We start from the raw sequence: 14,652 nt of genomic DNA on the forward strand, positions 1-14,652 counted from the left end.
TTTGATCTAATTTTCAAAATTTTGATTGGATAAATTTTTAAAAATTGTATGAACATTTGAATTCCATTAAATAAATTAACATTAATACCGGAATATTTTTTTTTTCTGTTAATTATTAGTTTTTAGGTAGGATAGAAAAAAAAATCGCCGAAATATTAAATACTCTAATATGCATACATTTACCTCTTATAAATTTCAGTTTATAAAAAAATTTAAGCAAGACCTATGACCGGTTTATTCCCATTCAAACAGATCAAACTGCACCTGTGAGAGTTTTGAAAAAGGACGGCATCGTTCATTTAAGTGGGGATATCAAAAATTCTTGAATTCTCAAATCTTCATTAATTTGTATATTATTGATAGTTGGAGTAACATTCATGAATTTTCGTTATTTGTTGTTTTAAGTTCAGTAGGAGAATAATTATCGAAAAATAATTACAAGTAAACCGCAACAAAAATTTAAGTCCTTTATCTAATACACTGTCTAGACGTTGGCGTCGCCAGTCTTTGTTATGAATGTGAAAATCTGAAAATTAGACACACAAACTATAGTTAAATAATGGAGGGGGTTCCAAACCAAAATTCTTCTTCGGTAGGGGCATCAGGTAGCTCCGTACCTCTGTACAAATCGGTAGTAGCCTTTGACCGAAGAGACCTCAGTTCTTACAACACCGTCGTAGAGTTACCGTCGTGTCTTACTTTATTCGAACACTGAGTGAAATAACAAGTTGAATTTAAGTAAACATATTTACTTGACTTATAATACTAAAAGCAAGAAACAATTTACTACATTAAAGTATAATATTTATTATTCTTATAAAAATTGCGTTAATCATTTTATAAATTACTACAGACAATACGTTTTTACTGCAATTAAGAATATATTTTCTTTGCACTATTGAAGTGAACTAATACTTGAATTAAGATATTTTACTTGGAAATATAGACTTTTTTCTCACAGTGAACGGATTTGAAAATAATTTTTCGCTTTTTGTTAAATTAAAATAACTGCATTAACGAAATAAATTCAAAATGTCTTACACTGATTTAAACCAAACGTGCAAAGTGTCTACCACATCTGTAGAGATGCCGGCGTATCCGTCTTCGCCTGAGAGCATGAGGACGAGCGTGTCGGAGGAGTGGTATTACAACCAACAATCAAATCGTGATCATTCACCTCTTTCCGACGCTGACCAAAATACTGATGCTGTTAATACGAATGATACTTTGGTAGCAGCCGATTCAAATTCTGAGTTTTTGAATTTACAACCACTTGAGCATCAACAATTAACAGAGCCATTAATCAACAAAGGCGTCAACGAATTACCAACAGAAAATCTTCAGCAACATCTTCCTCAGTGTCCCAAAAATAAATCTTCGAATCAAGCGGAGCGAGCTTCTGCAAAAGGTAAGATTTTAATATTTTGAATAATTATTACTTATTACTCTTTAATAATTATTTAAGCTTCATGTGTATGGTAATTCATTCATTCATTCAGGATATAAGAGCTTTAGTATTTATTATTAACTATTAATTAATTGGTCAAGACTCCGATTATAAATTCAAATTATTTTTTTATTTTTTTTTTTACATTCGTTTATTGAATTACTGATAATTGTTTTAATTGAATTTTTTTTTTTTTTTAATTTTTGAAAATCCGATTTAATGTCTTTACACGTTTACTTAATGCTTGTATCAAGTAATCATGCAGTAGCGATTATCGCGGCGGGCTATAGTTCTAAAATTAATTAACTATAGTTTAAATTTTAATTGCATAATATTTTATTAAATAAGTATCAATAGTATGTAAGAACATATTTTTACGATCAGTTTTTTTTTTTTTACACACTGTAATTATAAAATTATCTGCGTAGATATTACTTATTAACATGTGATATAACAATCTAATAGTTATTTTTTTTTCATTTTACAGAAAAGAATCAACAAAGACGAGCACGAACCGCATTCACTACGGAGCAACTCAATCAGCTAGAAAGAATTTTCTGTGAGAACAATTACTTATGCCGTACAACTAGAATTAACACTGCGTCTAAATTGAAACTCACCGAAAGACAGGTGAGAAAATTTGATATTTTTTTATTACTTATTAGTGATATATCTGTAAGATATGGTAGAAAATTTTTTTTTCTTGTATCACTTTAAAATTAAATTTCTGTTATTTTAACCCAACGTTCTAATTCACCATGAAAAAAAAAAAAAAAATTTTGGTTTCCATTGGGGATGCATTAATTTCGTTAAAATTTTAATAATTACACGGAAATAATAAAAATTAAATATATATCCATGATTTATTACAGTTTCAAACATTAGCAAAGTCTCGCTACTTTGGAACTCTAAAATTTACATTATTTCTGATGTAGCAATTATTTCAGTTTCATATAATAAGACGTTTTTATTAAAATTTTGAATTATTGTGCATTAAAATTTTTCTGGCAATTTTTTATTTACGAGTATAATTTTACTTTATGAGTGTAATATATAAAACTACATAGTTATATATAATTATATCAAACTATTCAAAATTGTGTACGGCCAAAACTCTTATATACTTGTATCTAGATATTAATATATAATATTACATAGGTATATAGACTTTTTCAAGTTCCGTTCAACTAAAGATACATTAGAAACTATAGAATTTGGTATTTATAATTTTAATTACTTTATTACAAGGAGTAATCTCAATTATTAAATTGTAAACTATAGTACTCGAAGGCCCGGTTTGCGCACTAAAAACTGTAATTTTTCCACTGCTCTCTTTTCCGTGTAGTTTGAATTTAAAGCACGAAATTTATAAACAAACGTTCGAAATAAATTTTGGAAAATTTTTTTGAAAAAAATTAAATTTTGGCTGGAGCTGGAAAAAAACAAAGACAAGTAAATTTGTTCTTTTAAGCCAAATGCAAAATATAATTTTGGTTATTTGTAATTAGTAATAAAATAGTGACCATCGATAGTAATAAAAATATTCATTAATCTTATTTTCTAAAATTATTAAATTTATAATTATTTTACAGGTCAAAGTATGGTTTCAGAATCGTAGAATGAAGCTGAAAAAAACCACCGAAAGTAAAGTCGATAAAATCGAGAAGAAAAATTTAAATCCTCCGAAGAATGGAAACAATCAGTTACTTGCCGCTGAAGTTGATCGTAGGCGAATGAACCCACTTGGATTAGGTTCAACTATACACTACCATCATTCGCCACCGATTCAAGATATGGGTTTTAAAAACGACGGTAACTACTGGACGAATGGTACCAACTACCAACCGGCATACAGCGGAAGTATGCAAAATACTACCATTTATACTGAATCTTCTCAGGCCCAAGTGTATAATAACAACATTAATAATTATTATTCACCCGTCAATGGGTTCTATAATAATAATAATAATAATAACTATACCAGTTATTATGTAAAGCCTGTTGACTACATAGATTATAACCATAAAGAACACACTACTGTCACTGGCTATCCGGCTAATAACAGTAACTATTATACATACGGAGTAAGTCCTGATTCAGAGCAAACCTTTAGCTCTGTCCCAGAAATTACATCATCGACTGAATTAAACAAAGAATTCAATGGTTTAAATTTTTTAAGCACTACCATGAATACCTATCAATTTCAATAAGCAATGGGATTTAATAGATATCATTATTAAGTAAGGCTAATATTTTTGTGTTATGTTAAGTCATGAAGAAGGGAACATGTAAATAATGATCAAGTATTTAATTCATGGGCAATAAGAATAAAAATTCAGTGGATAAAATTATAATTAAATAAGTAGTGAGGATGTGAGATATGGAACTCAATTGAATCGCTAACAATATTAAAATACTATTGATAATTTAGTATGTAGAATTTTATACTCTTTTAAATGACTCATTTTACTATTTATATTTATTAATTCTTGTTTCTGGAAACTTGTAGTTAGTTAAGAAGACACCAAATATTTATTACTACTGAGATTGTAAGAACTTCGATTAATTAAGTGATTTTTAATGCCATTACTTATTTTTTATTTAAATTACTTCATGCATATAATTTAAGCTTTTATACTGAAAATTAAGTATTTTATTTTGGGGGATAATTGTAAGCAATAATTATAACATTTTATTTAAGGTTGTAATCACTGTGTCTGTATACTTAACAACAAAAATTATATGAAAAATATAAATAAATTTTTGTTAAGTAATTTCGTTTTTTACTGCAAGCCATTTTACTTTTTGTAAATCCTAAATTATTAACTTTAATCCTAACTTATTCCTAATAACCATTTGTCCAAAATTATAATAATAGTCATACTAATAGTAATTATTGATTTAAATTAGAGGTGTGCGAATATTCAAATTAACGAATTATTCGATAGCGAATCGAATCGAACTATTCAAATATTCGATTCGATTCGTGCAATATTCGCACACCCCTACCCGTATGAAAAAACAATATATGGTTGAAATGTATAATATCATATATGTTTGCAACAAAACAATATATGATATATTATATTGTATATTATAAAAAATCATATAGAGATTTTCGCCGATTTAATATAAAATTATATACAGTAGTAAATATATGTATTCCATATATGTAACTTATATGTTTTTTATATTAAGCTATATATATACATTTAGATTTATCTTATAATATATTGTATTGATATATTTCCTTTTATATTTAAAAAATATATAATTTTTATATGAAATGAAATATATGGTAGCATATAATTTATATTATATATGGCACCATATATTTTCTTTGTTATATTTAAGCATTTATTTTATTCGGTGAATGTATATGTATATGGGTATATATATTCGCATCAAATTAACTAATTTTGAAAATTTTAACTGCGATTTGAAGAGTATATTAAAATATAGATCAAATTTAATTGGAGTTGGTCAAACGAATAAGAAACTTTTTTTTCCATACACAATATAAATATATGTTTTTATATATGATTAGAATATATTTTTCGTATATAATAGAAATATATATTTTTACTTACAATAAAAATATAATTTTCATGTATGACAAGAATATATATTTTCATATATGATAAAAATGTATTTTTTGTATATGATTGACATATGTATTATGTATATGCTAAACATATACGGACTTGTATATGATGAATATTATATTTTTTAATATAAAAAAAAATATGTCAGAAAATATAGTTAAATTGGCCACATATATTTTCTGATATTTATCATATACTTTTACATATATTTTGACCATATATGTTATTTTCATACGGGTACTACTGCTAACGGAGAGTAGCTATGCACAAACAGAATAATGATCAATGATATTGGTTATTCAGTGATAGTTTAAAAGGGAGTGAAAGCTTTATCTGCTTGACCGAAAATCGATCATTTTTTGGATCAATTTGTGTATGAAGGTGAAGCACCACAGCCAAGTACGGAAGGCAGTCACATAAATTAATATTAAAAAAAAATTCTAGTCATAAAAAACAAATCAGTATATCTAATTTCTAAGCTGATCACATTACATTATAGTATATTAGTTTTCTTCGGATGATGATGAGTCACCTAAAACGAAGCTTTTGTTCAATAGTTTGCGGAAATTATCAGTGATTCGATCTGTTTCTTTGATATTTTTTTCGGCGTTTGCGAAAACTATTTCGAGACTTGGTGCCCGTTCACCGAATAACTTCTTAAATTCTTCTTTTCGTGGGTCGTAAAACTCTTTCATCTGTAACGAAACAAACGTTAACGAAAAATTCATAATCTTATGAACTATATATTTATGTCATTATTAATATGAGCTTTTATCGACACAATTTCTTTGCTTTTTCAATGATCCTACAACGTACTTTATCATATTGGTCTTGATTTTTGATTGCATATATAGTTCGACCCAAAAGTATAATTAAATCGACATCATCTCCTTTTTCATAGCTGAAATAAAGAGAATATATGATATATAATAATTTATGAAGCTGAAGAAAGTTAAAGAAAACAGTTGGAAATAAAAAAAACGATTACAATGTTTTTATTTCCTCAAAATGGTCGATGAAATATTGCATGGCGTAATTGACATCACTTTTATCATTCTCCAGAAAGGCTCTAAACATATCAGTAATTTGATCTGTCGTAGCATTTGAGTTTGGGCTCATTGCCTCAGCTATATATTTATCACACTGCTCTTTAGTTTCGCAACATTTAATAAAAGTATATCTTGATTTGCGAATAGACTCTGGAAGGGGAAGCTGTTCAGTCATAAGTTTATTCCATACAGTATCATTTGCGTCTTTAAGTCCGTAACATAAAATCCACGGCCAATTAGAATTTGGAAATCTATAATTGACAGAAGTATAATAGATCAATATGATAATAGTAACAGTGAAAGTAAATTTTGGTTGAGTTAAGGGGGGGGGGGGGTAGGGTTTTAAAGGTGAAAAAAAAGGATATTTTTATGATTCTTTCTCGGCGAAATGAATAATATAATTTCATTTAACTTAATAACATATTATTGCACAACTTATAACCTATATCAGAAAAAATTTTCATTGGAAAATATTGAAAAATAAGCCGGTGACGTTGAATCTCCCGAGGCGCCTTCAAAAAAAGTTGTTTTGCGGTGAACATCATAACTCCTTACAGGATCATCTGAAAAAAAAATTGATATGCATTTTAAAGGTGATGTATTTCTCGTGGTAACCACGAAGTTTTTTTTTTTTTTTTTTTTTTTTTCGATTTTGTACAGCACTTGGAAGTGAAAGACGCGATTTTAGCTCAAAAAATGGAATAGAAAAAAATGAAAAAAAAAAAAAAAAAAAAATCCCTTCGTTGTTACCACGAGAAATACATCACCTTTAAAATGCATATCAATTTTTTTTTCAGATGATCCTGTAAGGAGTTATGATGTTCACCACAAAACAACTTTTTTTGAAGGCGCCTCGGGAGATTCAACGTCACCGGCTTATTTTTCAATATTTTCCAATGAAAATTTTTTCTGATATAGGTTATAAGTTGTACAATAATATGTTATTAAGTTAAATGAAATTATATTACTCATTCCGCCGAGAAAAAATCATAAAAATATCCTTTTTTTTCACCTTTGAAACCCTACCCCCCCCCTCCCTAAATTAAACTATAGTGATAAATTAACTAACGCATGTTCTGAAGGATTCTCCAAGTATGAATTCAATTGCTGTGTAGCAAATGATTGACAATCAGGATTTCCATATTCACAGACTATTGGAGCAAGCATATTTCGGACGCGAAGTGATGGCGGATCATAACCATCGTCTTTTCCAAAACCAATATCGTCAGTAATTTTGTTAGTGATAAAAAGAACATACAGTTGAAAAAAATTTTCAACGTCTGTGTTACGAACTTTTTCATGCAAATTTTCTATAACTTTTGTTACAGGTATCCATGGTAAAGGGTCTGTTTCTTCATGTAAGTAATAAGATATATTGAAAAGTGCTTCCATGTATGAATTATCATCTTTATACATTCTGTGAGCATCCTCAATAAGTTGCGCCCGATTGATTGGATGAATTTTTTCGTAATCCTTGATAAGATATTCTGCGAGACGATGCCAATTTTCTTTATCGTAGTTAACTTGATAAAACCCTGCACAAATATTAATATTATATAAATATCCATTATACTTTTTGAATCAATCATTCTAACGGTTAGTTTACCGCTTTGTTGAATATTTATGATAATCCAGTCATCTTTATCAATGTTTGGTATAGTCTTTGTTTCTTCATCTTTTTCCATCCACATTGTCGGAAAGCTTTGCGAAAAATCTGGATTCGACTTAGTTGCATAATTAATAGGAATTCTCCATTTGTTATCTGAATTTGTATGCCGAGCGTTTTTCTGTGTTATATTTGTTTCACCAGTTTCATAATCCCGAGTAACAGTTATAACTGGAGTTCCAGTTTGCTCAATCCAGGGGTCCATAGTCTCTTTAATATTCAAAGGTCTTTCTAACCCATAATTTTCATCATAAACTTCTTGAAAAGCTTTCCAGAGATCATTAGTAACCACGCTACCGAATTTACTGAAAATTACAAAAACTATTGATATTGTATCACTCATCACTTCCCATATAACAATCTTGTTCAAGACTTGAGCAAGCCTGGTCTTAAGTTCGATAGACATGAGTGTCTTTTCCTACCTATGTGTCTTGCTGCAGATACTTGTGGCTGGATTTCAATAGCCCCGTATGAAAAAGCAATATATGAGCTTCAGTATAATTCGAAATATATGATAAATTATATGGAATTATGAGAAGTCATATATGGAGCCATATACAAAATTTTGCCGAAATATTATATGATTTTATAATTTGCAACATAGATATCGATAATATATTTTTTTTACATGCTAACTTATAAGTATTGCTTATAATATTTTATACTATACTTTAAGTTATATGATAAGATATATGATTTAATTATATGACTGACATATAAAATTTATACATGTAAATATATAATTATATAAATATACGTTCACATATATTTGTATAAATGTATGTAAATATATATTTATATAGATATATGTTTATATATATTTGCACAAATATAAAGCTAGAGATTTCAAGCTATAAAATGCTTTTTTTTTAAATCTCGATACGATTATTTTTCATGAAGTTACAGTCTTGCAAAAATCACTAAAAAATTTCTAAAATTTTTTTTTTCCTTTAATTTTTGGTATGAGTGTATTTTTTAAATTATTTGTGTATAATAATATCGAAATTTTTTAAATATTGAAATTATAAGTTCAATATAAAACGAGAATATAATTTGAGATGTAATATCATATGTATACAAATACATATATTATAAATTATATGGATTATAATAATATTGAAATTATAAATTAATTTATAAGATGAAACATATATTTTACGTTATAAATTAATATATAAAGCGGTCATATAATTATTGATACAATATCACATGTATATAATCACATATATTATAAATGATATGGATTATTATAATATTAAACGTATACATTATTATATATGATAAATCATATATTAATCAATATTAATAATTTTGCCGCCATATATGTTCAGTTATTTACCATATATTTTTTTATATATTATCGACAGTATATGGTTTTTTCATACCGGGCAAGTCTAGTGCAAGCCTTACACAAGAAATTCGTGCCAGATTATAACTCAATTCTGGAGGAAGGCTATAGTTGAAAATAGTTACACATGGCTTTCTCAAAATCTGCTCAAGGCTCAAAATTGACTTTGAGCCTTGAGCAGATCTTGAGCAAACCTTGCGTGAGTACTTGCCGTAAGTTACTGATGCAAGAAATGCGACAGAAACTTTTCAACTGCACCATATCTGAGATATCTTTAATATTCTTGTGTACAATGCTTTGAACAAGCCACGCATAAGTCTTGATGATGATTTCTTCCTACATGATCATGCGCAAGACCCATACGTAGAAAAAGACACCAGAGGTTTTGCTCAAGGCACTGGCAACACAATCTTGCTCACGCATGTGTTACTTGGGTTATCAGACATTAAATAATTCTTGATGAATATATTCACTGTGCATTGAGGTATCGTCGAACTCCATCGCGGAATACGTCTTTACCAAGAATATGATCCAACATATGTAAAATGGCAGATCCTTTGTATTTAGTTATAGGACTTATCATATTATCAATAGCCGTATTATTAAGAGGCATCCATTTTATAGGAAGCGGTTCTTCGAAAACTGATTCAGCATCAAATGATTCTTCATTTATTGTTTCGATTGCAAATCTAGCCATCATAGATTCGTTCGGATCCGCCTAAACAATACATTAGTACAATTGAAATTTAGAAAGAAGTAAAATTTCAATGATAAGTTAATAATGGAAAATGACCCCTTCTAAAATTTTGAATGCGTAGTATGTAGCAAATGATTCGGTTAACCAAGCATCATCCCACCAAGCAGGAGTAACAAGATTACCAAACCATTGATATGCTATTTGATGAGAGATCTCTAACAAAATATCGTCTCGGTCTTCAACATTAGGAACTAAATTTGTATAAATGAATTTGAGAGATGAAAGCCTGCAGGAAAAAAAGACAATCGTTTTATTAAATTGCATTAAATCATAAAGAAAAAGATAATAGTGGAGGGTGGGGCAAAGTGGGCCCCGTAAGCTAGAAATGGGATTATCTGTACTTTTTTTACTCGTTATACTACTTTATAGGCCCTTGTTTGTTATTTAACATTGATAAGATGTGTCCATTGAAATTGAAAAATCGAAAATTAGGGGCAAGGTGGGCCCCCATCTAAAAAAATTGTGTGAGACAAATTTATTGCTCGTTTTACTTTTTTTAAATTCTTCACTTTAAAAATGTTATGAATAAGCTGTCTTCATAATAAATTACGAATTTCAAAATATGGGACAAAGTGGGCAAAAATGGGTAAGACATAAATAAGCTAATAAGTAATAAATTAATAGTCGTAAAAAAGTAAAGGTGACTTATTATGAGCCTCATTCATAGAAAATTTCAGGGTGCTCACTTTGCTCTCAAATTTTAGTGGGGCCCACTTTGCCCCACCCTCTCCTAAATAAAAATTAATCCAAGCAAAAAATGTATTTACGGATATCCTAAAAGTCCCCAATTTTCCATTGTCTTTTGATCATATGTATAAGGAACGATAATTTGATCTAATTTAGGTAACGCATACGGCACAGTAGTATAAATTCCCATCAAGTCTTTGAGCTTCTGACTGATTTCCAATGGATATTTCAAGAAGTCAATGTCATTTTTTAATGCATAAAATTTTCCTTCTTCTTCAGAACGTTCTATCGATTCATAATCATCAGTGACCACGATGCTAACAGCATAAGTAGTCATATTTGGAGACTTCTGGAAATGAGTCATAATATTACCATCCCGTAATTTATCATGACGTACTGCTGGCATATTCGACAATGCAGTTTGATTTGGACCGTGTTTAACTGACATCACAAATTGAGCTTTAAATTCTGGTTCATCCCAACAAGGAAATATTTTTCGAGCACTAATTGGTTTTGAATTCATAATAGCAAAGTATCTGAAAAAAAAAAAATTAATAAGTACTGTAACAAACTGTAGCACACAGGGGACGTAACAGTACGATTATTTAAACTAGATTCAGAGAAAATATACTCTCTTAAAATGAACCAGTGAAATTCCACTGATTCAACCAGTGAAGTTCACTGGTTTAACCAGTGACTAAAAGTTCACTGGTTGAATCAGTGAACGTCGCGCTCACTGGTTTCAACCAGTGAACTAAAAATATGTAAGCGCGCGGGTACAGCAGCATTCTGTACATGAGTATATTTAAGTATTTTATTATGTCAATAAATAAGTAATATTTATTGATTATCTTCATGTAATATTTTAACTAACTTTTATATAACAATAATAATTATATGACACAATTTTTACAGAGTTTAAAAATAAATAACTTTGGAGTAATTTCAATAGCTTGGAACTAACCTCAAAAATGAATGACATAATTTTAAAATTGAACAATATAAAAAGCCCATAGAAAATGGAAACAAATTAAATATTTATAAATCCTAATAAATATTATTTATTTTATTACTAAATAATTTTTAATTAAATATAATTGTTATTAAGACTCTTTTTGTTTGACTTCACTTTGTTTATAAATAAACGTTTATAATAAAATAAAATTAATCTAACCTATTGTGTTTATATTTATGTAGTACACCGGCGTATCACTGGTTTAACCAGTGAGCCAAGCGATCATCTTATTCCACTGGTTGAATCAGTGAATTTCACTGGTTAAACCAGTGAACGCTCGGTTCACTGGTTGAACCAGTGGATTTCACTGGAGAATCAGTGGATTTCACTGGAAAATCAGTGAAATTTCACTGGTTCATTTTAAGAGAGTAGTAAACAAAAAACTTTTTTCACCAATTACTTCGTATTGCCATCGTCGTCATAGTACTCAATACGTATAAACCCTGAATAGATTGATTGGCGACCAGACCAATTAATGTATAAATCGTAATTTCTTGGTTCCAACTCAGTCTCAAATTTGATAGTATAAAATTCATTATGTTTATCCCAATCAACGGATGTAGCTCGTGGAGGATGTTTCCCTCCAGTGACAAGTTCTATTGACTCTTTATCTATTTCCATTCTTGATGACTTATGCAACGTAATAATACGAGTAGATTCGAGTACTTCAAATGTAATTTTTCCTTTTCCATTAAATGTAAATTCTTCACCATTAATATTTGGATCTAACTCAATCGCATACACTCGTGGTGCAGTATTTCGAGGCAAACGGTATTTTGATTCTTCATTTGCGTTTGATCCGTCATTATTAGTACTTGTTTCCGTATTTTCACTCGGTTCGACAGCAAGTGGTATTGCTGTAACTACACATAGCAGTACAGCTGAGAATATAACGAAATGATTCTTCATAATGAACTTTCCATTAAACACAATAATAATTTTTTTTGCAAAACGAACTGGACTGAGCCAGCAGTACACTAACGGCAAACAAAACTTGTATCTAAATTTTATAATAATAGAGAGACCTTCATACGTTTTTTATTATTCATTAATGAATATATAATTATGATAATCCGGTAAACAAAGTAATCTATTACTTAATGTCATGTTCTCGAACATAATTTATAATACACATTACTACAGGTCATGCATTTCCTTTATTGATTAATAAATTTTTCTTCGAAATCGTGAGGATACTTTTATAGTTATGTAAACTTATTCGGCCTTCGTTTTCAATGAGAGATTTAAATGTAGTGGAAACCTAAACATGCAAACCTCTCAATAAGACAATTTATAGATAAATTGAGAAAAATATAGATAGCCCGAACTGGGAATCGAACCCAGACCAATTCGGTATCACGCCGAGTGCTCTACCAGTTGAGCTATCCGGCACTATACTATATTCCATTCAATTTGTTCTATAACTTATTGAGCCACACCGTCCATCGTACGGTAATACACCATTTAAATAGTTTTACGGAGTATTCTTAAAGGGACATTTTATTCAGTTTGCAATTTAGCTAATCACAATTTTCTGTAAGGTATGTTATATTACTTTAGATTTTGAATCGATCAGTTTATAAAATATTCAATTTTTGACAGCTCGTCAAATTATATTATTCTATTTTAAGTCAATCACCATTATTAGTTTTCTAGGGTCGAAAAATTTGATCTGATTTCAGTCTAACTAGATGTATTTAGATTAATTGGTCTGTCTTTAAATTTTTATAAAAATTTTTAACTGTTTTTGATCTAAAGACGATCAAAAACAGATCACCAAAAATAATGGACAGTAAAGTCTGATCTTGGTCTGGATAAAAACAAAAGAAGGCAATAGATTTTGAGAAAAAAGTCTTCGATCTAGAGGCGACCACAACTAGAGTAAAAATTATTGAAAATAAGTCTGAAAATAATCCAAAAAAAGAATAGTACGGGCAAAACTCAATTACATTTCACATGTTAATTAAATACACAAAAAATAAAATTGACTAGAAATAAAATAAAATTTTAATTTGATCGACAACAGATCAAATTTTTCGTCCCAGCTTGGGGCTCGAACCTGAATTCTTTTGTATATCAGTTGATACTTGTAACACTTATAATACGTCATTGCGTATTTTACAAAGTACTTTATTTTAATTTTGGTGATTGCCAAAACTGGCCCTAAAGTGGCTAAAAGCGGTACCTCTACTCTATTTTTATACTCGCCATTTATAAGTTTCAACGTTTGAGCAGTCGGAGTTTGTTAATTTCAGGTTATTGGTGTTAGAAGTCATACTTATTTATTTAAATAACGAATGATAGTCATAATCTAATTCAATATTCGATATTGCTCTAATCATTCATAAACTCAACGAAGAAGGTGTCCCCCGCATGTAGTCTGCTCCGCTCCTCCATTAGCCACTTGTAGTTATTATAAATTCGTGGCTGTATTTATGATTTCACATGAATTCCTATCCACCATATTTCATAGTATTGATTTATAATAATATAATAATTCGCACATTAATGCAGATATAAATTCACGGATAGAAATCATCCCAATACATACACAGAAAAAAGAGCAGTTGAAAAATTACAGTTTCTACAGTAAAAATAGACTTTCGGGACAAAAATCTTTAAACATTAAAACTTAAACAGTAATTTTGAAAATTTGTGATAGTAAAGAAATTAATACAATTTGAAGCAGTAAATTTTACAATTTAAAATGTCATTTTAGTTAAATAAATCTTCAAACGCCCCAGTGACGTTAAACGACTTCAAAAAGTCTATTGATAAATACTTCTGGGTAAAATGGAACGGCCGCTGGAACTCAAAACAATCCGAACTTCACTCAATAAGACAGCATGTGTGGTAAGTCCAACCCAGGTTGAAAAACAGAAAGAACTAGTGCATTATGACGAGGCTACAAATAGGACATACACAGTTGACACACAGCCATCTTTTCACCAAAACACCAGCTCCTGTATGTCCAAGCTGTAACAACAAACTCACAGTAGCCAGTTGCTTTATTTGAAAATTTATAGTTGATAGGTGAAACTATAAAAATTTAGATTTATTGGTGATGTATTTTTTGCT

At 29.2% G+C, this 14,652-nt stretch overlaps 2 protein-coding genes across 2 annotated transcripts; one reads left to right on the forward strand and one right to left on the reverse strand.

Moving 5' to 3' along the window:
- The first annotated feature begins 618 nt into the window (after positions 1-618).
- Positions 619-3,814, forward strand: LOC130671549 (homeobox protein ceh-17-like). The gene is made up of 3 exons (XM_057475506.1): positions 619-1,408; positions 1,935-2,077; positions 3,040-3,814. Exons 1-3 carry the CDS (start codon positions 1,033-1,035, stop codon positions 3,655-3,657), a joined length of 1,137 nt encoding a protein of 378 aa, XP_057331489.1. The 5' UTR covers positions 619-1,032; the 3' UTR covers positions 3,658-3,814.
- On the reverse strand, positions 3,201-12,554 carry LOC130671548 (aminopeptidase N-like). The gene is made up of 9 exons (XM_057475505.1): positions 11,975-12,554; positions 10,640-11,095; positions 9,909-10,098; positions 9,589-9,833; positions 7,708-8,072; positions 7,171-7,636; positions 6,041-6,352; positions 5,869-5,953; positions 3,201-5,747 (listed from the first exon to the last, which is right to left on the reverse strand). Exons 1-9 carry the CDS (start codon positions 12,481-12,483, stop codon positions 5,556-5,558), a joined length of 2,820 nt encoding a protein of 939 aa, XP_057331488.1. The 5' UTR covers positions 12,484-12,554; the 3' UTR covers positions 3,201-5,555.
- Positions 12,555-14,652: the final 2,098 nt, after the last annotated feature.

The sequence above is a fragment of the Microplitis mediator genome, chromosome 7 (assembly GCF_029852145.1).
Source record: "Microplitis mediator isolate UGA2020A chromosome 7, iyMicMedi2.1, whole genome shotgun sequence".
NCBI classification, from domain to species: Eukaryota; Metazoa; Arthropoda; class Insecta; order Hymenoptera; family Braconidae; genus Microplitis; species Microplitis mediator.

What these genes read in the sequence shown, in the direction of transcription:
- LOC130671549 (XM_057475506.1), top strand. Translation starts at nt 1,033, where the DNA reads ATGTCTTACACTGATTTAAACCAAACGTGCAAAGTGTCTACCACATCT. An exon ending in GGAGCGAGCTTCTGCAAAAG is followed by an intron (nt 1,409 to 1,934) that starts GTAAGATTTTAA and finishes TTCATTTTACAG; the next exon opens with AAAAGAATCAACAAAGACGA. An exon ending in TGAAACTCACCGAAAGACAG is followed by an intron (nt 2,078 to 3,039) that starts GTGAGAAAATTT and finishes ATTATTTTACAG; the next exon opens with GTCAAAGTATGGTTTCAGAA.
- LOC130671548 (XM_057475505.1), bottom strand. Translation starts at nt 12,483, where the DNA reads ATGAAGAATCATTTCGTTATATTCTCAGCTGTACTGCTATGTGTAGTT. An exon ending in CATTCAAAATTTTAGAAGGG is followed by an intron (nt 9,834 to 9,908) that starts GTCATTTTCCAT and finishes TGTATTGTTTAG; the next exon opens with GCGGATCCGAACGAATCTAT. An exon ending in CATAAATATTCAACAAAGCG is followed by an intron (nt 7,637 to 7,707) that starts GTAAACTAACCG and finishes ATATTTGTGCAG; the next exon opens with GGTTTTATCAAGTTAACTAC.